The sequence below is a fragment of the Triticum urartu genome, chromosome 7A (assembly GCF_056163025.1).
Source record: "Triticum urartu cultivar PI428250 chromosome 7A, HENAU_Tu73, whole genome shotgun sequence".
NCBI classification, from domain to species: Eukaryota; Viridiplantae; Streptophyta; class Magnoliopsida; order Poales; family Poaceae; genus Triticum; species Triticum urartu.
The window spans coordinates 163,243,195-163,266,149 of record NC_141879.1 but is presented as its reverse complement, the minus strand read 5'-3'; the positions used below and the strand labels follow the sequence as shown (position 1 = coordinate 163,266,149).

Here is a 22,955-nt window from a genome sequence, read left to right as displayed (position 1 = left end):
GTTAGTTGGAGGCACTCATTGTTTCGAGCAAGCCATGGATTGATGCTTGTGGTGGAAGGGGGAGTATAAATTTTACCATTCTGTTTGGGAACCGCCTATAATGTGTGTAGCATGGAAGATATCGCCATCTCTTGGTTGTTATGTTGAAAATTAAAGTATACCGCTTAAAATATTATTCACCTCTGTTTCAAAACCGAGCTCTGGCAACTCTACAAATCCCTGCTTCCCTCTGCGAAGGGCCTATTTATTTACTTTTATGCTGAGTCATCATCCTCTTATTAAAAAGCACCAGCTGGAGAGCACCGCTGTCATTTGCATTCATTACTGTTAGTTTACATTGAGTATGACTTGACTAGATCTCTTTTACCATGAATTACAATGTCTAGTCAGTCCTTGGTCTTTAAAGGTGCTCTGCATTTATGATTTGCGGTCTCAGAAAGGGCTAGCGAGATACCATCCTATTATATCATATTATGATTGTTTTGAGAAAGTGTTGTCATCCGAGTTTTATTATTATACCTCGCTAGTTGATTATGCCATTGATATGAGTAAACTTGAGATCTATGCGTTATTGCAAATGTGGTTAGTTATAATCTTTGCTGAAAACTTGAATGCTGGCTTTACATATTTACAACAAGAGCAAACAGAGTTTGTAAAAAAATTTCTTTATCACTTTCAGTTTATCAACTGAATTGCTTGAGGACAAGCAAAGGTTTAAGCTTGGGGGAGTTGATACGTCTCCAACGTATCTACCTTTCCAAACACTTTTGCCCTTGTTTTGAACTCTAACTTGCATGATTTGAATGGAACTAACCCGGACTGACGCTATTTTCAGCAGAATTACCATGGTGTTATTTATGTGCAGGAGCAAACGTTCTCGGAATGACCTGAAACTTCACGGAGACACTTTTCAGAAAATAAGAAAAATACATGCCAAAGATGAAGGACAAGGGGGGCACCACCTTGCCACGAGAGTGGGGGGCGCGCCTGCCCCCCTAGGGCGCGCCCCCTACCTCGTGGGCCCCCTGTTGCCTCTCCGACTCCAACTCCACCTCCATATATTGGGTTTCGGGGAGAAAAAATCAGAGAGAAGAAATCATTGCGTTTTACGATACGGAGCCGCCGCCAAGCCCTAAAACCTCTCGGGAGGGCTGATCTGGAGTCCGTTCGGGGCTCCGGAGAGGGGAATCCGTCGCCATCGTCATCATCAACCATCCTCCATCACCAATTTCATGATGCTCACCGCCGTGCGTGAGTAATTCCATCGTAGGCTTGCTGGACGGTGATGGGTTGGATGGGATCTATCATTTAATCGAGTTAGTTTTGTTAGGGTTTGATCCCTAGTGTCCACTATGTTCTGAGATTGATGTTGCTATGACTTTGCTATGCTTAATGCTTGTCACTAGGGCCCGAGTGCCATGATTTCAGATCTGAACCTATTACGTTTTCATCAATATATGAGTGTTCTTGATCCTATCTTGCAAGTCTATAGTCACCTATTATGTGTTATGATCCGTTAACCCCAAAGTGACAATAATCGGGATACTTACTGGTGATGACCGTAGTTTGAGGAGTTCATGTATTCACTATGTGTTAATGCTTTGTTCCGGTTCTCTATTAAAAGGAGGCCTTAATATCCCTTAGTTTCCGTAAGGACCCCGCTGCCACCGCGGGGGGGGGGGGAGGACAAAAGATGTCATGCAAGTTCTTTTCCATAAGCACGTATGACTATGTTCGGAATACATGCCTACATTATATCAGCGAACTGGAGCTAGTTCTGTGACACCATAGGTTATGACTGTTACATGATGAACCGCATCCGGCATAATTCTCCATCACTGATCCATTGCCTACGAGCTTTCCATATATTGTTCTTTGCTTATTTACTTTTCCGTTGCTATTGCCATCATCACTACAAAATACCAAAAACATTGCTTTTACTATTGTTACCTTTTGCTATCGTTATCACTACTATTATATTACTTTGCTACTAAACACTTTGCTGCAGATATTAAGTTTTCAGGTGTGGTTGAATTGACAACTCAGCTGCTAATACTTGAGAATATTCTTTGGCTCCCCTTGTGTCGAATCAACAAATTTGGGTTGAATACTCTACCCTCGAAAACTGTTGCAATCCTCTATACTTGTCGGTTATCATATATCATCAATAACAGACTCATCAAGAGACACCGTGGATGTATTCGGGGGTCCAAATAGTCTTTTATAATAGTTGGAAATATACGCTTTCAGATTTTCATGCCCCACTATTGTCCCCTCATCCTGTTCAAGCTGTATGATCTTCTTCTTCCTATGTTTACCATTTGCAACCATATGGAAGAACTGTGTGTTGTCGTCCCCTTGGACAACCTTAAGCGTTTTCGCACGCAATGCCCACTTGAGCTCCTCCTCTCTCAGGAGAGCACGTAGGCCTTGCTCAACCTCAGACTTGGTTCGATGCTCATTAACAGAAAGGAGAGTGGTTTCAGCCTTTACATCTAGTGCCTCAATGAGTTGGGTTAGACATTCTTTTTTCTGTTTATAAATCCCACTCTCATTTCTGGCCCATCATCTCAGAAATTGTCGGAGGTGTCTAATCTTATTCTGCCATCTCTCGACATGTGTCCTTCCCGTAACCGGCTTAGCCCATTCGCGTGCAATCATCTCCATAAATCCTTCTCGCTCAAACCAGCTTTGCTCGAAGGAGAAGATATTTTTATTTGCAACATGGGTAGCCTCTCCCGAATCTAAAAAGAGTGGTGTATGATCCGAGGTCGCTCTCTGCATCGCATGAACCGACACCAACGGATATTTTTGTTCCCACTCCACACTAGCAAGTACCCTATCCAGCTTTTCATAAGTCAGAACAGGTAACGAGTTGGCCCATGTAAATTGTCTACCGGTGAGCTCAGTTTCTCTCAAATTGAGGCTCTTGATAGTCATGTTAAACATCATAGACCAATGTCCATCGAAATTGTCATTATTATTTTCTTCTCTTCTCCTAATGATATTAAAATCCCCCCCCCCCCGACTAGTAGTGGCAGATTTTCATCTCCACAAATCCGCACTAAATCGGCCAGAAAATCAGGTTTAAATTCAGGTTGTGCTGCCCCATATACCGCAACTAGCGACCATCGGAACCCATCCAATTTTGATCTCACCCTGAATTTAACCTAAAAGTCTCCCTGCACCACATTAAGCACCTCTAACGTCTCACACCGTACTCCTAGTAAAATCCCGCCGGATCTTCCTCTAGGAGGTAGAATGTGCCAGTCAAAATCGATACCACTGGAGAGGGTTTGAAGGAATTGGGATGTGAAATTATCGTGTCCAGTTTCCAAAAGTGCAACGAAATCTAAGTGATGCTCTAACGTTGTCTCTGCTAAGAATCTTTGTTTAGCCAAGTCTGCTAGACCTCTGCTATTCCAAAAGAGTCCTTTCATAAGTCATCATGATTTTTTTTTCTTAAGCTTAAATCTAGCACTTCTGCATACTGCCGAAGTAGGATAAATTTTCCGCTTCCAGGGTCGTTTGGGCTTCTCCTCAACACCCCGCGGGACGATATTATTATCTATGACAGACACTGCCTCATCCATCAAGAGAGGCTCTACCGTATCTGTGTTCTCAACATCCTCCTCATCCTCAGCCTCGACACTAGGCAACCGATTATTACATATATTTGCAAGATCATTAATTCCTAAATTATTCATGTCATTGTCATTCATAGGTTGGATAGAGGCAAGATTACGAATGATCTCAGAAGCCCTCTCCACTTCCAAGTCTAAAAGATCATTAACGGATTTGACGACCTCGGTTTCATTTGATCCCAAAGAAATTCCTAAGTCGTTTGCCTTATCAACTATTTCATTCTTAGAGAAGTGTAAAATTGAACAACTTTTATCAAAGGACGTACCTGCAGTAGTCTTGGCATGATGAAGCATGGCGGCCCTCTTGGCACGCGCTAGCTGCAGGTCGTCCGCATCCGGTTGTCCCTGGATCCGGTTGCTGACACGCCTGCCAGCCGACATCGGATCTGCAATCCCACCAAAAGTGATGAGCTCCTCCGTGGTCCTCTCGCGAGGGGTGCGGTCAAGACTCCCACGCCCCTCCCTTATCGTCGGTGAAGGAGGGTAGGGTGTGGTGGAGCGGACCTCCGCTGCAGATGTCAAGGGGGAGGAGGACCGTGGAGACGCCTGCTCACTGGTCCCATCCCTCCTATCACCCGCAGAAACCGTCGTCCCTCGGCCAACCTGCTCGGCGCAATCCCGCGAAGGGGTTACGACACGGGACTCCTTCCTGCATCTCACCCCGGCTCGCCACTATGGATGGTGCGGTCCTGTGGAGGGGTTATAGCATGGGGCTCCTTCCCGCACCTCACCCCCAGCTCGACTGGAGACGTCGAAGTGGGAAGAACGCCATAGACCTCCTGTCCAGGCGCCCCTCCCGCCGAAGCAAAGTCAGGCTCTGGTATCTGGGTGTGATGGGCTTCCTGCCCACGGCCCCCCAAACCCGCGGCCAACCCATCAGGGTCCACCCTCGCACCGGGTGTAGACTCCGCGGTTGTCACATCACCGACTAAACTCAACACTAGTGGCAGCTCAAGATTTGTCGGGTCGTCTGCCTCGACCCTGGTGCTCCATAACCGACTAGGAGCGGACCCTGGTGCAAATGAACCAAAGCGAAGTGTGTTCATCAGAGTAGTGGACGGGGGTGCCTCTTTGGTAGAACTGGCTACCTTATCTGGCTGTGTAGTAGGCCCCTTATCCGACTCCAGCAGTGTATCATCGGCCCCCTTATCCTGATTCCCGGGCGCGCCGCCACCCTCAGTTGTATCCATGTCTTGTGTCCCATCCCCATCCTCGGAAACTGCAGTATCCTTGATCTCAAGCTCTAAGACATAAGTGACTCCAGCATGTGTCCATCTGACCACATCTGTTATATGCTCAACACTCACAACACTGACCAATAACCTTGTAATGTTTTGTGCGCGAGTGAATGGCATGTCAACCTTTTCTGTCTTACCAATCAAACCACCCAAACTCCAAGCAATCAGAAAATGTTTTACATATTTAGGTGGCACGCCATAGAAACGAACCCACACCTTCTCCAAAGGTGTACCCTCAAGTTCCTCCTGCTTCCACTCATCGAAAGCGATAACAATGTTTGTGCTCGTAACTCTACATAAACCCCACTTAAGAAAATGCATCTGATCCTCTTTAGTGGGAAAGTCTACCTTATAAGACAGGCCTTCTAACTGCTCCAGGTGCCACTAATAATTACCTGGCACTAAATCACGTAGTTGTCTCATGATCTGAGCCTCGGTCAACTGTCCATTGGTAACTCTGATAACTGCCGGGAAGGAACTCTCAACCATCTGTGGTAGAGGGTCCACCTCTGGTGTCTCAAAAAACATCAACTCCTTACAGCAGACCCCAAAAATGTTAATGTCAGGCTTAGGACCGGAAAGGAGAGGTCAGTCCCCGGTCACATGCTGGGAGCGGAGGCAATAGTCACAAAGCTCATTCGTACACCCTGCCACGAAATGACCTAGTTCACCACATCTATAGCAAGGCAACTTTTTCTTCTTAATCGCCCACTTAGAAAGTTTTTCTCCCTCCGCTTTCTCCGACCCTTTGTCAGACGTGCCCCCCTAGATTTGGTCCCTCCAGACTTCACTGGAACCTGCACTACTGCCAAAGCCCTAACCACGTCCACTGTCGCCGCGGGTAGCATGGATGAGTCTCCCACCTCAGCTACTACATGGTCAAGCTCCTCCCTAGAAGCCATATCCATAGTAGGCGGTGGTGGCGGTGGGTAGTGTCGGGGCAGTGGTGGGCGTCCCCCTCTCCCACCGCGACGGTATCCACCTCGGAAACGATCCCTGGGTCCGGCAACACCTTCAACAAAATTACCCGGCGGACCTTGAAAATGTCCGGTGTCCTCATCATTATACCGGTCATATCCACGGCCGCCACTGGATGAAGATCCACGGAGTATTCCCTCACCATAAGCATCATATCCATCATCTCCCAACTGTCCGTAGCGATTATAATTCTCCCCATCTCTGTTGTACGCACTGTAACCACCACACCCTTGCACACCACAACCCCTTCCTAGGGCCGGTGCCTTGGCTGCCGGTTGATGCAGCGGTTCCTTCGACTGACGCGCGTTAGCCCGAGCAGGCAGGTCGGCGCGTCCGGTACCAGCAGCCCGGACGGCAGGCGGAGCGCCACGACCGACAGCAAGCGGAGCGCCTACCCCACCAGCAGACAGGACGCCGCGGCCGGCACCACCAGCCCGGACAGCAGGCGAAGCGCCACGGCTGACAGCAGGCGGAGCGCCACGGCCGGCACCGGCCACGGCCGGCACTGGCCACAGCGCCTGCACCCAGGGCGCCCCGACCGACAGCGGCGGGTGGCGGAGCTGCTGGAGCGCCATGGCCAGCCCCAGCGGCGGTCGTCGGGGTATGCTTGGCGGGCGGCGGCTGCCTCGCGGGAGGTGGATGAGCACCACCACGACCGGGCCAGGGGTGGGAGGAGGAGCTCCGCGGCCGGCCATCGTGCCGGCGAAGTAGATCCTAGTCGCCCTGCCCGGCCCGAGCGAAGGGAAGCCCGGCGATCGAAAAACCCTAGCTGAAACAACGTGAATCGGCTCGGGCCTCGGCGTTACATGCATGCACAAAGCAGGAACGACCGACCCGGCTTGGGCCTCTGGCTAGGCCGCATGCCCTACTTCCAGAGAGCCCACGACTGTTGTCGTTTCTGCGTTCACATCGAAGCCCAGCAGCGAATTCAAACGCGCCTTCCTGGCCGCTTGAATCACGCACACCGAGGACGCCACCGGCGATCGTTGCGGCGCCGGCCTCAATTTCTTCCCTTTCTTGCCTTTCTTTTTTCTAGTGACTAACATCCAAGAATCCGGAAAATAATCTGACAATGTAATAGGTGCGCGAGATACCTTAGGAACCGGACCAATCCAAGGTTTAACCATTTTCTTCAAAACTGGAGCTTTGGATCGAGGCCGCTCTGTTGAAGATTCCGGCGATCCTCTCCGGTCCCGGCATAAACATTGGCATCTGCTTGGCCTGTTCGATCACACCCTCCTCTTCTTCATCACTGTCGATTAGAACCCAGAATCGTCCTCCCAGTCGGTCCCGACTTGTGGTGTTCGTTGTGTTCGTCAGATCAACCAGGTCCACCACCGTGATCCGATCAACCTGCACACATTGACCAACAACCATAACATAGATATCTAACGAAAATCGAAATCCTACCTCTATCTGATCTCTGTCCGGGAGGTAATCCCCAGCTGAGATGTCATTCTCCAAATCCAGTAAGACCATCCATCTTGAGGATGGAGTAAGACGCCCCATGATCCAGATATTGGGATCCGTCTCAAGAGCAAATTGGGCCTGCCACTGCCTCCATTGCGACAACCCTCGCCCGATCTCGCCATCTGACTTGCCATCGAGATCCGTTGCCGCCGCAGTCTCTGGATTAGCCCCTCCCCCAGATGGCACCGCCGCGCGATTGGGAGGCGGATCCGCCGCCGCAGACCCCCGCGAGGACGCACCGAGGACGACTTCGTCGGCGCCGGACTTGACGGCGGTATCTTGGACGGGCGTTGGCGATTCATGAGTCGGCCACAGGTCGTCGGGCGGCCGCATCGTCTATGCAGGCAAAACCTTAAAAAAACGGGAGAGATTTTCACTTCCCAACCTCTGCACCAACCAAGAATGCATACGACCATTTTAGTATAAGTACCAAGATAAACATGGTCCTCAGATTTTTTTTTAAATGAGTATCAAGATATTTCTTGATAAGAGATTCCACCACACACCAAGCTTGATCCTCAATAAATGGGGGAAAACCCCTGTGCATCACCTGTCAATTCTAGGAACTGAACTCGAGTCGCTAGACTGTATGTGCTTGATATTTTTAGATGAACAGAAAATCTGATGGGAAATCTTTTGCACGACTATGGATTATCCAGCTCTTGATGCCGTTGAGTATCCGTTCTGCATGATGACGACAAGGGGTTACTTTTAATCGGTTACAAGAATATTCATACTCACCCATAGGAGACCTGGCTCTGCATGTGTCAATCTACAGAAGTGTAAACGGTGACCAGTTGAAGTTAACAAATAAAGATGAATACATTATGCATTTCGCAGGAAACGACAGTGACAGACTGGCAGTATAGAATAGTTTTCGCAGCGTGCATGCACCTTAATTACTAACTAGACTTAGCTGCTCTCTGCTTGCTCACGCACTCTTTGTTTGTCCAATTGGCGTTCACATGCACAACAACAGACAACACAGCAAAAATACTCTTACTTGTTTACCTGTTCTGAGACAGCACTGTTCAGTTCAGCACAAGAGTGTAGTGTTAAAAACTCTTTTATATTATGAGACGGAGGAAGCAATATATATAGGTGAATCCAACATGTCGCAAGCGCCGTCCGTTTTGAAACAGAAATTCACGGCTGGAGCAAGCGGCATTAGTTCTCTCGCAGCTGTAGTCTAATGGACAGAGGTGCATGCCGATAGTCTCTTCCAGCTCGAGTGGCAAGAGAAAAACAGAATCTTCCAGCTCATGCTCCTTAATTACTGAAACTGAAAATTTAAAATAATTGATCTCCTGTAAGTTTTTTGTTGTTGTCGTGCACAAGTTGCAAGTTACTGGTTTGTGATCTGCGGCTATCACGTTAGCGTACGGTCACCGCTCTAATATTGTACATCTACCAAGTAAAGAAATTTATGTACTGTAACAATCATTGGAATGTTATGTATGTAGATCCGGAGATTCAACAACGAAGTGTTACTCACAAGTGGGAGATATAGTATCAGAACTTGTGGTGGTTTTAGTTCAAGTATTTTGTAACGGAGAGAGTATAACGCAATTTTTACATGGATAGCTAGGGAGTGAGTGATGATGAGTAACCTTGTAACCAACATCTATGGGAGGGGGGAAGTGCAAAGCTAGCTAGTTGGTCATGATGAATATCTTTTGGACTATGGATGTAATAAGAACATGTTATTTGCTTAAAGTCTGTAATAACTGCAAGACTGGCTATTTTATCCAAATTTGTGTAAGATCAGAGTTTTTTTTAAATGGAGGCAAAAGGTTTGCCTCATCGATTAATTAAGAGAGAATAGAAGTTGTTTATTTGTGTTACAACACACCGACACTACAGGCCTGTTCGGGTCAAAGGAAGGGAAAACATAGTATTGGAGATAAACGCTGGAAATGGAGAGGAATGCAGCTGCAAAGCACAGGAAAGAAATCGGAAGCACCTGCATGCAGAGTTGGTGTTCGAGACAGAGGAAAAGTGACCATAGGAAACCAATCGATGTGGGTCCCCATCAGTATATTTTAAATATTAAAAATGATCAACCACAGTTCAATTTCTTGCGCGTGTGGGACCAAATTGTACACAGATCAAATACAGTATGGGTCCAGTTGCATGCCTTGCCGCAGCTTTTCTCTTCCATTCCTCGGGCATACGCGAAAACAAGCGCTTTGGGTAGATTCTTTTTTTCCTCTGAAAACGCTGGTTCATGGGACTTTCCACCAGATTGGAAAGGACGTGTTCCTTTGTACCAAACGGGGTTTCCTGTGGCGATTCCATAGGAATAAGTTTCCCGTGGTTTTTCTTCGATTTTCCTACGTACCGAACAGGGCCTACAAGTGGCATTACTCTCCAACATGGTTTTTCCCAACTTTTTTGCGCCGACGGTAACCCATGCAGTTGCCTTGGTTTTGATGTTGCGGAGGAGGACTGCCGGAGGGGCACTCTTGTGGCGAAAGACCCGCGCATTTCTCTCATTCTAGATAGACCACGACGTAAGCATTGTGAGCGTGGCCATCGTCTTGAGGTTTGGGATATTGGTGTTGAAAAGGCCGACCTACCAATCTTCAACAGAGTGGATGAGATGCCATGAGGAGGTGTCGAGGTGTCCAGGCTGGAGCCACTCATTGATCATGCCCCAAAGTCTAATTGTGTATAGACACTTGTATAAAAGGTGCTCAACGAATTCTTGTTCGCTCTTGGATAAGGGACAAGGGCCACAATTTGGCCATCCACGCTTGTCCAACCGATCTGTGGTCCAAATCCTATTTTAAATGGAAGGCCAACTGAAGAATTTGACCTTGGGAGGCGCCGAAGCCTTTCAAACTGTGCGTTCCATGGGGGAGCAAATGGTGACATGGAATTTGGTTTTGTAGGTCGAAGTCACGGAGTAGGAACCATTACCAGTGTAAAGGAAATATGCCCTAGAGGCAATAATAAAGTTGTTATTTATATTTCCTTATATCATGATAAATGTTTATTATTCACGCTAGAATTGTATTAACCGGAAACTTAGTACATGTGTGAATACATAGACAAACAGAGTGTCCCTAGTATGCCTCTACTAGACTAGCTCGTTAATCAAAGATGGTTAAGTTTCCTAGCCATGGACATGTGTTGTCATTTGATAAACGGAATCACATCATTAGAGAATGATGTGATGGACAAGACTCATCCGTTAGCTTAGCACTATGATCGTTTAGTTTGTTGCTATTGCTTTCTCCATAACTTATACATGTTCCTATGACTATGAGATTATGCAACTCCCGAATACCAGAGGAACACTTAGTGTGCTATCAAACGTCACAACGTAACTGGATGATTATAAAGATGCTCTACAGGTGTCTCCGATGGTGTTTGTTGAGTTGGCATAGATCGAGATTAGGATTTGTCACTCCGATTGTCGGAGAGGTATCTCTGGGCCCTCTCGGTAATGCACATCACTATAAGCCTTGCAAGCAATGTGACTAATGAGTTAGTTGTGGGATGATGCATTACAGAACGAGTAAAGAGACTAGCCGGTAACGAGATTGAACTAGGTATGATGATACCGACGATCGAATCTCGGGCAAGTAACATACCGATGACAAAGGGAACAACATATGTTGTTATGCGGTTTGATTGATAAAGATCTTCATAGAATATGTAGGAACCAATATGAGCATCCAGGTTCCGCTATTGGTTGTTGACCGGAGATGTGTCTCGGTCATGTCTACATAGTTCTCGAACCCATAGGGTCCGCACGCTTAACGTTCGATGACGATTTGTATTATGAGTTATGTGATTTGATGTACCGAAGGTTGTTCGGAGTCTCGGCTGAGATCACGGACATGACGACGAGTCTCGAAATGGTCGAGACATAGAGATTGATATATTGGACCATGTTATTCGGACACCGGAAGTGTTCAGGATGGTTTTGGATAAAACCGGAGTGCCGGAGGGTTACCGGACCCCTCCCCCCCGCCCCGAGAAGTTAATGGGCCACCATAGGCCTTAGAGGAGAGAGGGCCGAGCAGGAGGTGGCGCCCCCCCCCCCCCCAGTCTGAATTGGACAAGGGGTGGGGGCGGCGCCCCCTCCTTCCTTCCCCTCCTTGTTGGACTAGGAAAGGGGGGAACCTACTCCTAGTAGGAGTAGGATTCCCCCCCCCCTTGGGGCGCACCCCTTGAGGCCGGCCGACCCCCTCCTCCCCTTCTTTATATACGGGGGAGTGGGGCACCCCATAGACATACAAGTTGTTTTCTTAGCCGTGTGTGGTGCCCCCTCCACAGTTGTCCACCTCGGTCATATTTTGTCGTGGTGCTTAGGTGAAGCCTCGCGTCGGTAACTTCATCATCGCCGTCAACACGCCGTCGTGCTGAAGAAACTCTCCCTCGGCCTCATCTGGATCTAGAGTTCGAGGGACGTCACTAAGCTGAACGTGTGCAGATCGCAGAGGTGTCGTGCGTTCGGTACTTGATCGGTTGGATCGCGAAGACGTTCGACTACATCAACTGCGTTACTCAACGCTTCCGCTTTCGGTCTATGAGGGTACGTAGACACACTCTCCTCACTCGTTGCTATGCATCTCCTAGATAGATCTTGCGTGTTCGTAGGAATTTTTTTAAAATACTGCGTTCCCCAACATGGTGTGCTTTCAAACAATATCATCTTTGGTACCTGCACTGAGTGAAAGTCGTGAAAGATGGCCCAGAGAGTAACGAATTCGTGGAAGTGGGTGAACACGAAGTTTGAAGAAATCTTGATTTTGGAGATCCAAGCGTCGTCAGGCATGTGCGATGCCAAGAACCCCACTAAGTCATAAACGTTGGCGACGGGCCGGCGGGTAGCAGCATCACACTGTTGTCGTTGGTCACTGCCGCCGGATAGCTGGGGCCAGAGCAGCCAACACAGCGAGGAGGATCCAGAGCAGACAAGTCATTATTCTCTCCATTGCACACCACTCACGCACGCCCTGAAGATCAAGAAAAGACAATGTCATAAACATATCCTACACATTTTTCGACTAACTGCAGTGGCAGAGTTTTAATGCGATTTGAGAGGAGGCGCAATGAGTCTTAAATAGAATTGAGGGGGCTAATCTAGTGTATTATGTTAAATTTGGCTCAAATAGTGTTAAATATGATGTGTTTATTATGATGTTCTCGCAATAGTGTTAAATATGATGCGTTTATTATCATAAGCAAAAGCAAGAACAAGCTGGCGCACGAGCTCGCGGCCACTGCGAGAAGATCCCGTGATTTTAGTATGAATGCTAATGTCCGAGTTGATGCTAAACATGTAATGAGAGACGAGAGTATTCTTACCATGGCCTAGTTGTATCCATGGTTCTAAAAAAAGATGTGTTTATGTAAAAAAATGATAGGGGGGCCATGGCCCCCTTTGGCCCTCAGTAAGCTCCGCCACTGCTAACATGCATATATTATCTGTATAATTCCAAGATATGATGAATTAGTTATGAGTTTAACCCTTTAGCAAAGCCATTCATGCAATTTAATTAAAATGGCAAGTTAAACATTTTTAAACATAGGTGAAAGTGACATTTTTGAACTCTAGATAAAATTCTGAGCAACTTTCATACAGAACTCATCTCATTTGGAGGTGTGGATGGAATTGATACAGATTTTACAACTTAAAACCTTTTTTTTTTAAATCTAAAGAAACTAAAAGACAAGGAGCTACGGTACCATGTGGGCCGGCTAACAGCAGACAGTGCAGCCCGCATTTCCTAAACTGTGCCTGGGTGAGAGACCACTTGTACAGCGTTTTTAGTCAGTTTTAAATATTAAAATGCAGACTTGTTTGAACAATAAGAATAATTTTTTGAAATTTTGGAACATAGTTCTTTTTTAAAAAAAATCCAAATTTCTTTTGCAATTTTTAACATTTTCTTAGTATACGTGAACATTTTTCTAATATACAGTGAACACTTTCAAATACTAACTGATATTTTTAATATATGGTGAATATTTTCGTAATATATGCTGAACATCTTTTAAATACATATTGAACTTTTTGGCAAAGGTGACATATCCATTATTTATTTGTCGGACTCCGGAACTGAGGTGAGAACTTTTTCCACTTATTTGTTCTAGATGTTGTCTGCAGATTTAGGGTTCAATGCAGTTGCCCAATGCTTTAGGATATGTCGTGCTTCACACCAGAAACACGCTTCAATTAGTTTTACTGTAAAATATTGTGTCACTTAGTTTTGGTATAATACTTCAAGTCATTCCACATTTTTCTTTTGTCATACATAGTCACTAACTTAAAGATGGTCATTTTATGGTTAATTTTGTTCCAAATTAGTTCGTGTGGTTAGATGTATCGATTCTAAGATTTTAACCAAACTTTCCGTTCGTCTATAGATAACATAAAACTCACATTCATGAGGATGGTTCTTCATATGGAGTGCTAGGGATCACGACAACATATAAGAGTGAGCGATAGTTTTACAGGTATTTAAACCACTTTTTTATCTGGATGCTTGGTGTCATTTCCTTTGTCTTTGAGTCTTCTTCTGAGCGGGATTCATTTTACATCCGCGACAATCCATAAGGCTCGTAGCAAATGGTTTTACGTACAATTTTCTGTGTTAAACCAGCCTCTCTGTATTGCACTTCGCAGGGATAAGACTAGGTTCCTATAATCCCTTCCTAGACTCCACCATGTGTGGGAGCTTCTGTGCACTCGGTCTCTCCTACTCAATATTCTACTCCCTCCATTACGAAATATAAGATGTTTATTCTAAATTGAATGTATCTGGACATGTTTCAGTGTATAGATTCACTCATTTTAGCTTGTATATACTCCCCCCGTTTCTAAATATAAGTCCTTTTAGACATTTAAAATGGACTACAACATACGAATGTATGTAGGCATATTTTAGAGTGTAGGTTCACTTATTTTGCTTCGTATGTAGTCACTTGTTGGAATCTCTAAAAAGACTTATATTTGGGAACAATGAGAGTAGTTCATATTAAAATATCCAAAACATCTTATAATTTGAACCGAAGGGAGTACATATTTGTTTTGAATGTATCTATATTGATGTGTATCTACCGTTCCCGCAACAACGCACGGGGTATCATCTAGTTGATCTGAGTGTCCGTCCCACCTTTGTGCTTGGGCCGTGACATCCTTAGTGGAGATAGGGAGAAGTTAGCAATGAAACTTGTGCTTAATCAAAATAAAATTGCAGACTTTGTTAGCTAACGTGGTAGAATGAAGCTCCGCACGGACCTTTTTTTTCAGCCGGGCTCACAACCCTTTCCATTAATCACTTAATGGGAATATTCCAGTATATATAGTAGTTCAGACACAGCAAGGAAACTAAAACTAACAGAGATAAGGGAGCGGGAAAGGGACGAGCTAGTTGGAGCATTAGCAGGAAACCCGCTGTGGATGCTCAAGCTCGAGGTATCCACCACGCGGCGAAAACCTACTTATACAAACATCTCAAGACCCTCCTGTGGTTGCAAGACGCTCCTGACGCTGTCGCATATCGCATACCTTATGCCTGCAGATTGTAACTCTGTTTCTCGTTAATATTGTGTACTTCTTTGGGTATGTCATGTATTGGTAGGCAGTACATCAATGCATCAACATATGGGCAGACCAGATAACTTCAGGAAGAGCAGATAACTTCAGGAAAGCCACGAGCACTGCCTCATTCAACTTCAGCGTGTGTGTGTCGACATACCTGAATGCGCACCAATAATCCAATATCCTTATCGTCGCGGTCTGGGTGCTTTGAGGTGCGAAGAATTCACAGTTATACAACATAAAAATGTTGGAACAGCAGACTTTTCTTATCTGCAAGAAAAAGGCTGAAACTCTGCTGACCATGAGCAGCAGCAAGAAACAGCCACTAGCTAGACATCAGGCTATACATACATTTGAATAATGTTTATAACATGATAGGTACAAGTAGTTTCTTCTGAAGTACTCCCTCTGTCCCATAATATAAGAGCGTTTTTACACTAGTGTAATGTCAAAAACGCTCTTATATTATGGGACGAAGGGAGTAAGTCTCAATACTACACATCTTAGGGATTATTCCTATCCAGTCTTATGTAAGCTAAATTCCTATCTATATCTTGCCAGAACATAGGTACAGACTACAGAGTACAAGCATGATTGCGCCATACTAGAATAGGCTCCACTGCATATGGTTGTTCATCCACATCCATGCTCATCATGCATTTCACAAGCTCTGGATGATCTGCTTCAGCGAACTGGAGGTGCCAACGACCACAAGCCCTACCCCGACGATGATGATGCCCACGCAGACCACCTGCTCGAACCCCACCTTCCTGCAGGTCCTGGACCTGATCTTCAGGTAGCAGGCACATGGGAGCAGCATCGTGGCGGTGCCGCTCAGGAATGAGCCGGTGAGCGCGACGGCGTAGGCGAAGTAGGGCACGACGAGCGCCACGATGGTCGTGCTGACGACCAGCGACGTCCTGATGGAGACGCTCACGGCCTTGTTCTTGCCGACGTGGAGGGTGTCCTCGATCGCCTCCGCTATCGGAGTGACCAGCAGCGCGAACTTGGTGAACGGGTTGATCAGCGTGGTGTAGATGGCGATGCTGGAGCTCAGGTTCCTCGATGGGAGGTTCAGCGTCACCTGGGACTTCAGTGACTCGCCGTACATCAGGTACCCGACGACGCCCATCAGCCCATAGCTGAGAGTGCAGATGATGAAGCAGAGGAGCAGCACCTGAAATTGGGAAAAGGGAGAAGAGGGGTTAAGCACAAACGTGATTCCTTGGTACTGCAGCTTTATGTAATGGGAAAGTTTTGACAGGATTCCAGTTTCCAGAATCGGAGTGCTGCTACAACATGTATTTTATCCTATCAGTCAAAAAGGTTATACTATTTTGCATTGACTTGGAGCATGTAAAGCAAGATTTAACCATAATAGTTGGGGGAGGCTAGGATTGGTCGTGGTTTCCAACAAACAAGTACTAACCTGCCACACAAAAGTTATATTTGCTTATTGGTCAAAGAACACAAAAGATCGGTGAAAGGGTTTCTGCTTTACTTACTGTTGGGAACATCTTTCTGTTGCTCATTCCAGTGTATATCATGGGGAAAACTGCATGGCCGCTGAAACAGAATGAGTATAGGCTCATGGCAGTTGGAATACCAGCCCAGTGGACAAGCACGCCTCTCTCGTGGAAACCAACACCATCAAATGCTCCTACCCAGATAACAGCCGCGATGAGAATGACGGAGGCCACGATTCCTCCAACAGAGACGTACGCAAGCGCACTTAAGCTCCGAAACCATGTCGTTGGCAGAACCAACAGGCTGAAAATCAGAACAAACCCTTGCTTGCCTCCAATCTTGAGCCCAGCAACATGGAAGTCGACGCTTGGAAATAATTTCTCCAAGTTATCACCTTCCAATATCATGAAATCGATTGCCACAAGGTACAGCTCCAGGTACATGAATATTGCTACTATGATTCTTCCTTTCCGGCCAAAAGCCAGTTCACCTATATCAGGATAGGTCTTAACAAGTGAGCTTGAATCTATGCATCTCTGCAGGAGAATCCCAGTGTAGAAGCAGATTATTGCTATGGTTGTGAACATAAGCACGCTCAACCATCCTCCTTGAGACAATGCATAAGGAATCGATAATATTCCAACCCCTGCAAGATAGAAAGTTAATACTGCAAATTAGCAAGGTTAAAGAGGACATATGAGGCGGCACAGGAGTAAGTAAATAGATATAGTATGACTTCTCCAGTCTCATGCTTGAACAAAAACAGAGAAAGAATGGAAGAAACCTGAGAGGGCGTTAACTCCATTGAAGCAAGTTTTGAGGAAGCTCGTCCCAGACTTTCGAGGAGTACTGGTGTCCATCACAAACTAGTAGTGCTGTTGGACTAGACTGTGTTCATTACCTTGCCTTTTAAAGACAAGGGTGGTGCATGAAGTTGGCATTAGCAGAGCACTTTCTTGTGATAACTGACTAGATGTCCATCTCTCAAAAAGAAGGGAGAAAAAAAATGCAAAAAAAGCACTGACTGGAGTTGCAAGGGCGGCAAAGCGGATCTGTACAATGTATGTTCGATTTCTCACTAACAGATATGTACAAGAGGCTGGGGATCTAAGGATACATGCCCCAGAGATTAAGGAAGGAAAGACGCCCATCAAAAATGCATGCAGCAGCCATGCAAAAAGCATGTGAAGTTGCTCCGTCTTCTGAACACATGTTAATAACTAGGATATTTATAGGACCAAGACTTCTGAACACATGATTCTGTGCAGTCTATTGCTCTTTTCCTTGGATTATACAATCCAAATATCTTTAAAGGTAGGCTAGTACTTTCTTCTTTCATGATTGCACGCGCAAAATTTGTGTGATGTCAGGATGCAAGAAAAATATTCAATTATTATCACCCCACCGTAGTGTATATCCATGAATTCGAAGATAACAGAGGTAGAAAACCCGGTTAGCTAGAAACCACTCCCTCCTTCACAAATATAAGATGTTTTGGATAATTCAATATGGACTACATACGGACCGAAATGAGTGAATAAACACACTAAAATATGTCTATATATACATCCGATTCAGAAAAAGGTTAAAACATCTTATATCTATGAACGGAGGGGGTATATACAAATTATTCATTACAGAGAGTGAAAACATATACATACTCAACAGCCAAGCAATGTTCTAGAGGGAAACTGTTACCTAACAAATGATGTGAATAAACCCAGAACAGTAAATTATAAATCAGACGTATATAATGACTAAATTCTGAAAATAATAAATATTTAGTCAATATATATTAGTTACTGCCAGTATGGAACCCTTGTCAGTTGGGGTGTGGTGGGAACATGGTGTGCGCAGCTGGGAGGCCTGGGTCCAATTCCCAGTCATGTATTATATACTCTTACCTCTCATGTGAAAACAGGGAGTAAGAGGGAGCATGTTAAGACTGCTCAGAGCACATATACAAACCTTGCAGAATAAAAATATGTTCCAACATGAGTAAATTGTAGAAGTTTGAATAATAATAAGCATAATTATGAAGCACTATGTGCTTCATTCAAATCATTACGTACCTGCACCAAGCAGAATGATGGCACAAGACTGTATATGCGGCCAGAACCTCATCTTTTGAAAAATAATGACACTTCCCACTATGTGATGTCTCCATTCTGACAATAACAAAAGTTTGTTGCACCCAGCAAATGTGCCAACCATAAAGCTTTCTGCTACCTTGTTGCAGCTAGCCCTAGCTAATCCATAAAACATCACCTCTCCACTAAATTTGCCTATTCTACATCTGGTGGGATCATATCAAATAATGAGTGCCAAAATAATATAACATATGTTTTCCGCAATCATAAGAATTTCACTCTTTGTGGTTCAACTGCATTATTTAAATCAAAGCAGCTGAAAAAGGAACTGCTTAGTATTTAAGCCACATGGGTGTGCTCTTCAAAGGTGCCAGGCCAAGTATATAAAGCACATTGACTGAAAGATCACAAACATGAGCACTTGAAAAAACATTCTCTTTTAATTCTTTAACAATGACAAATACAAGTTTTGTGCCAAAAGTAAAACACCAACCAGTCCCACGAAAATGTAAGGAATAAGCATTTTGTGTCCAGGGGGGACCACGTCGTTGTTGTGAAAAGTTCCATAAAGTATCACGATACAATGTTCCAAAATTCCAGAGGATCAGTATCATATTCGTTCTTGACATCAAGAATTCAAGATACAAGAAAGACAAGTTGACAGTCTTGGCATAAATGAAGAGTGTAAGAATGAATGTCTTTTCTGGTCCTTGATATCAGGATGAATTTGACATCAAATTTTAGCACTTTTATGCATTACATTTACATCCATGAATTTTGTTAATATTCTTGGAACATTGTATCATGCACTTCTCGCCATTGGAGCGTGGACTAGGGAACCAGTCAGTTTTCCAAGTATCGTTCATCCAAAGGATGTATCAATTAACATATACTGAGTTATCTGTTCTTAGAAATGAAGAGCGGAGCATCAGCAAACACATAGCATAATTCTTAGATATGAAATTGATCGGTTCCAGGGCACTCCGGTGAGGTAACACAAGAGATGACACAGTGGTCTCCCTCATGGTATCCTCTTGAGTCTTCTCAACCTGTTAAAGTTGCTTCGGGTGGTCCACCATGTATCCTCCTCCAGATTCTAAAAGTAAATCTCCATTGTCACAAGTGTCAGTTGCGTACTTCCACACGTATCAGCTCAGTATCACTTTGGTCATAGCTAAAAGCTACATCATGCATTTGTGTTGCATTAAAGAAAGAGCAGTTTTAAAGAAAGAGTGTTGCATTAAAAACAGTTGCAAGCAATTTCATTCAGCATTCCCATTGCATATAATTTCTGTCTGGCAATGGAAGTAGAACTTGGTTACATTTACTAATATTACAGGATAGTTCCCTTTATAAAGGAAGGATGCAGACCTGCAGATGGCAAAAAAAGTTGCCACTCCCAGAGATATCCAGCCACCAGAGTTGTCATCAATATAAATCAGCTCTCTGTGAAAGCTAGAGGCATATCAAAGAGAGGGTAAATGAAGAGTGTTCCTCAAAAGAAATAGCACAAGACATGAAAAATGTGCTCAGTTTCTTAAAATGAATGTGCTAACAAGATAATAGAAATAAAGCAATGAAAGCTAGCCAAAGTTGATGGAGGCTGTAGCAGCAAAGAGGTGATCATGATTAGATATCCTTTAATGGTAAAGTTACCAGACCTGTAGCTTAAGATGCTAGGTGCAAAGCAGTAGAATATTAGCTTTTTTTTCTCGAAGGTAAGTAGCTTTGCGTGTGTTTTCGGCCTACATTTCCAACATTTAGGGCCTAAATAGAGTGCAGAAACTTCACATCAACTTTGTTGAGAATAATATGACGCCCGCAGAAATTCCACAACAAAACCTCGTGTTCCAGATTCCAGAATATTATGTTTGGGAAGAAACAGAAAAGAGCATCAAAACCAAGAATACTTCAAGATCGCTTCTGTACTGATTCAAATAAATAGTCAAGTGTGGTTCTTTCTGTATGATAAAGTCCCCTCCGAAGACCATCCCTTTGTGTTTTTTTCTGGTGGGCAGGTGGAGTCTATAATAACAGACACAAATCACACGATTCTGTTAGCCAAATTTGAACAAGCTTTCATTTAGGGCCTATATAGAGTGCACGGACTTCACATGAGCTTTGCAGGGAAAATATGACTCCTGCACAAATTCTTACAATAAAACCTCGTGTTCCAGATTCCAGAATGTTATGTCTGTGCAGTTGGGTGTGGTGTTTTTTCTTTTTCTTTCGAGGTAGGTGTAGTGCTTTCAGAACGTGGTTGTGTCAAATACAATATGTTCTTGGAGAATTGAATAAGCCCCCCTTTGAAGACTATCCATCTGTTATTTTTTCTATTGGGGGGTGGGGGGAGTCTCGGATAATAGAAGCAAATCACGGTTCTGTTGGCCGACTTCGAACAACATTATTATACAATAAGATTTGATGGAGAAGTTTTCAGAATTATCCTGGTCATGGCAGACCACGAAAGTCCCAATATATTTCAGAGGAAAACTTAAAGGTGAAAGTCAAAGCGAATAGAAGCATGAATGCGCACCTACTCAGCAAGCACATGCTGGTGTGCTCCCCAGCCCAACCCAAGTGCAAGTGAAATCTGTCACCCTGTGTGTGCCTCCCACTGTCGCCGACAGTTCACTCTCTGTCCGAATTCTCGCCAGTTCCTCTCAGATTTTTAATCCACCCTAACATGCCAAGACGCCCATCCACACATTGTGCATCGGCACTAAAATCAGGTGAGGAATTGCGCTGGTACGGGACAGCACTCATGGCCCGTCCAGCCAACGAACTGAATTCGTACCAGTTAGGCAGTGGCAGTCACTTACAGTTCAGTTGGCGCCCAGCAGCTCCGGCTCCGGCATCGCTTCCCCGATGTGCCCTCGCCTGAAATACCCACGGCGCGGACGATGGCCGCACGGCGCCGTCGGCCAGCGGCGGCATCAGGCACCAGCGGCGCCATCCCGACTCGAAACCTGAAACGCACGGGCGAAAGGAGTCAGGGCGCAGAGGACAAAACCAAGCGTTGGCCACACATGAACTCACCGGAGGCAGTGTGAGGGGCAGGCGCTCCGAGGCATCCTGGTGTTCTGGGAGGGAGAGGGGGGCGAGGGGCTCTGTGGCGGGCGCACCGCCGCAGTCGCGGCTTCTATGGCTCCCCGTGAAACGCGGCGACCGCCACTGTGCCGGAGGTCATTCGCTCAGCCGCGGAGACAGATTTTTTTATAGTTTATTTTTGAGAAAAGTCGCGGAGACAGATAAGATGCTAAACACATTAAATAGCTTAGCAGCTATACTCTCCAATGCAGATGCTTAGCTTATTATTGCTAAGCTTACTTTATTTAATGATTTAGCAACTAAAGCTCTACATGTATTGGTGGGCTTTCTTTCTTTAATGTTTTGCCTAGGTTCACGTGCTTAGCATTGTTTCTTCCTGGGATCATCACACTCATCTCTCTCCTCTTAAATGACTTGCCACATCAGATTTTTTGCCTACGTGAAAGGCTTAGCACCTGTAAAAGATGGAGCATTGGGAGGGACCTAACACCCATGTTTGAGAGGCCCGTCAGCTCAGCCACGTCACTTTTTTTTCGAGTAACAGCCACATCATATTTGTTGTCGTATAAAAAATGTTGATCATGTATTTAAACAATGTTAAACGGGTATTTAAAAAATGTTGAACACCTATTTGAAAAAATGTTGATAATGTATATGCAAATGTTCAACAAGTATTTTAAAAAATGTTGATCATGTATATAAGAATATAGAATGAAAAACAAAAAGAAATAAAGAAAAACCAAAAAAATGAAAACCAACAAAGAAACAAAATAAACCGAAGGAAAAGGAAAAGGAAAAAAACTGAAGAAACAAATGAAAAAACCTGGAGAATAAAGAAAAACAGAGAAAACCCGGCTTGACTCGGTTCAAGTAGGAAGCACCTCACTTTGCCTAGCGTGAACAGTAGCATGGCGTGGTGGCTACGTACGCTTGCTCTTTCATGGGAACCAGGGATCGATCCCTTGTTCTCCCTTCCCTTTTACCTTAAATGAGCGTGAAGTGGGCCGGCGCATTCAGGGAGAGATCCCTTCCACCTCACGGAATGCGATATATAGTTGCCGCGAGGAAACATGAGTAGGAGTCGAAGTTATTCTAAAAAAGGTAGCAACCAAAGAAAATATGAGAGGAAGATTTTCACAAATACTATGTTGGTAGTGTTTTAGTTTTCACGTGATATATGAAACTCGGACAACCTCCATCTCGTAATTACTACAATGTTTAGGCAATAAAATATGGGCCGGCGCATTCAGCGAGAGATCCCTTCCACCTCACGGAATGCGATATATGGTCGCCGCGAGGAGACATGAGTAGGAGTCAAAGTTATTCTAAAAAAAGTAGCAACCAAAGAAAATATGAGAGGAAGATTTTCACAAATACTATGTTGGTAGTGTTTTAATTTTTACGTGATGTATGAAACTCTGACAACCTCCCTCTCGTAATTACTACAATGTTTAGG

At 44.9% G+C, this 22,955-nt stretch overlaps 1 protein-coding gene and 1 pseudogene across 6 annotated transcripts; both read right to left on the bottom strand.

Moving 5' to 3' along the window:
- Nucleotides 1-4,300: 4,300 nt before the first annotated feature.
- Nucleotides 4,301-6,555, bottom strand: LOC147958774 (uncharacterized; annotated as a pseudogene).
- Nucleotides 6,556-15,221: 8,666 nt separating this feature from the next.
- On the bottom strand, nt 15,222-21,646 carry LOC125519282 (amino acid transporter AVT1I). 6 transcript variants are annotated; one of them, XM_048684141.2, is made up of 7 exons: nt 21,488-21,646; nt 21,271-21,417; nt 20,985-21,129; nt 19,820-19,903; nt 17,143-19,544; nt 16,397-17,004; nt 15,222-16,068 (listed from the first exon to the last, which is right to left on the bottom strand). In XM_048684141.2, the coding sequence occupies exons 5-7, from the start codon at nt 17,216-17,218 to the stop codon at nt 15,553-15,555; spliced, it is 1,200 nt and encodes a 399-aa protein (XP_048540098.2). In that variant the 5' UTR covers nt 17,219-19,544; nt 19,820-19,903; nt 20,985-21,129; nt 21,271-21,417; nt 21,488-21,646; the 3' UTR covers nt 15,222-15,552. The 6 variants fall into 6 exon arrangements, with proteins under 6 accessions (XP_048540098.2, XP_087390746.1, XP_048540097.2 ...); XM_087534620.1 differs by having other exon boundaries at nt 17,143-19,903; XM_048684140.2 differs by lacking the exon at nt 20,985-21,129 and having other exon boundaries at nt 17,143-18,326; nt 18,431-19,903.
- Between the last annotated feature and the right edge of the window lie 1,309 nt (nt 21,647-22,955).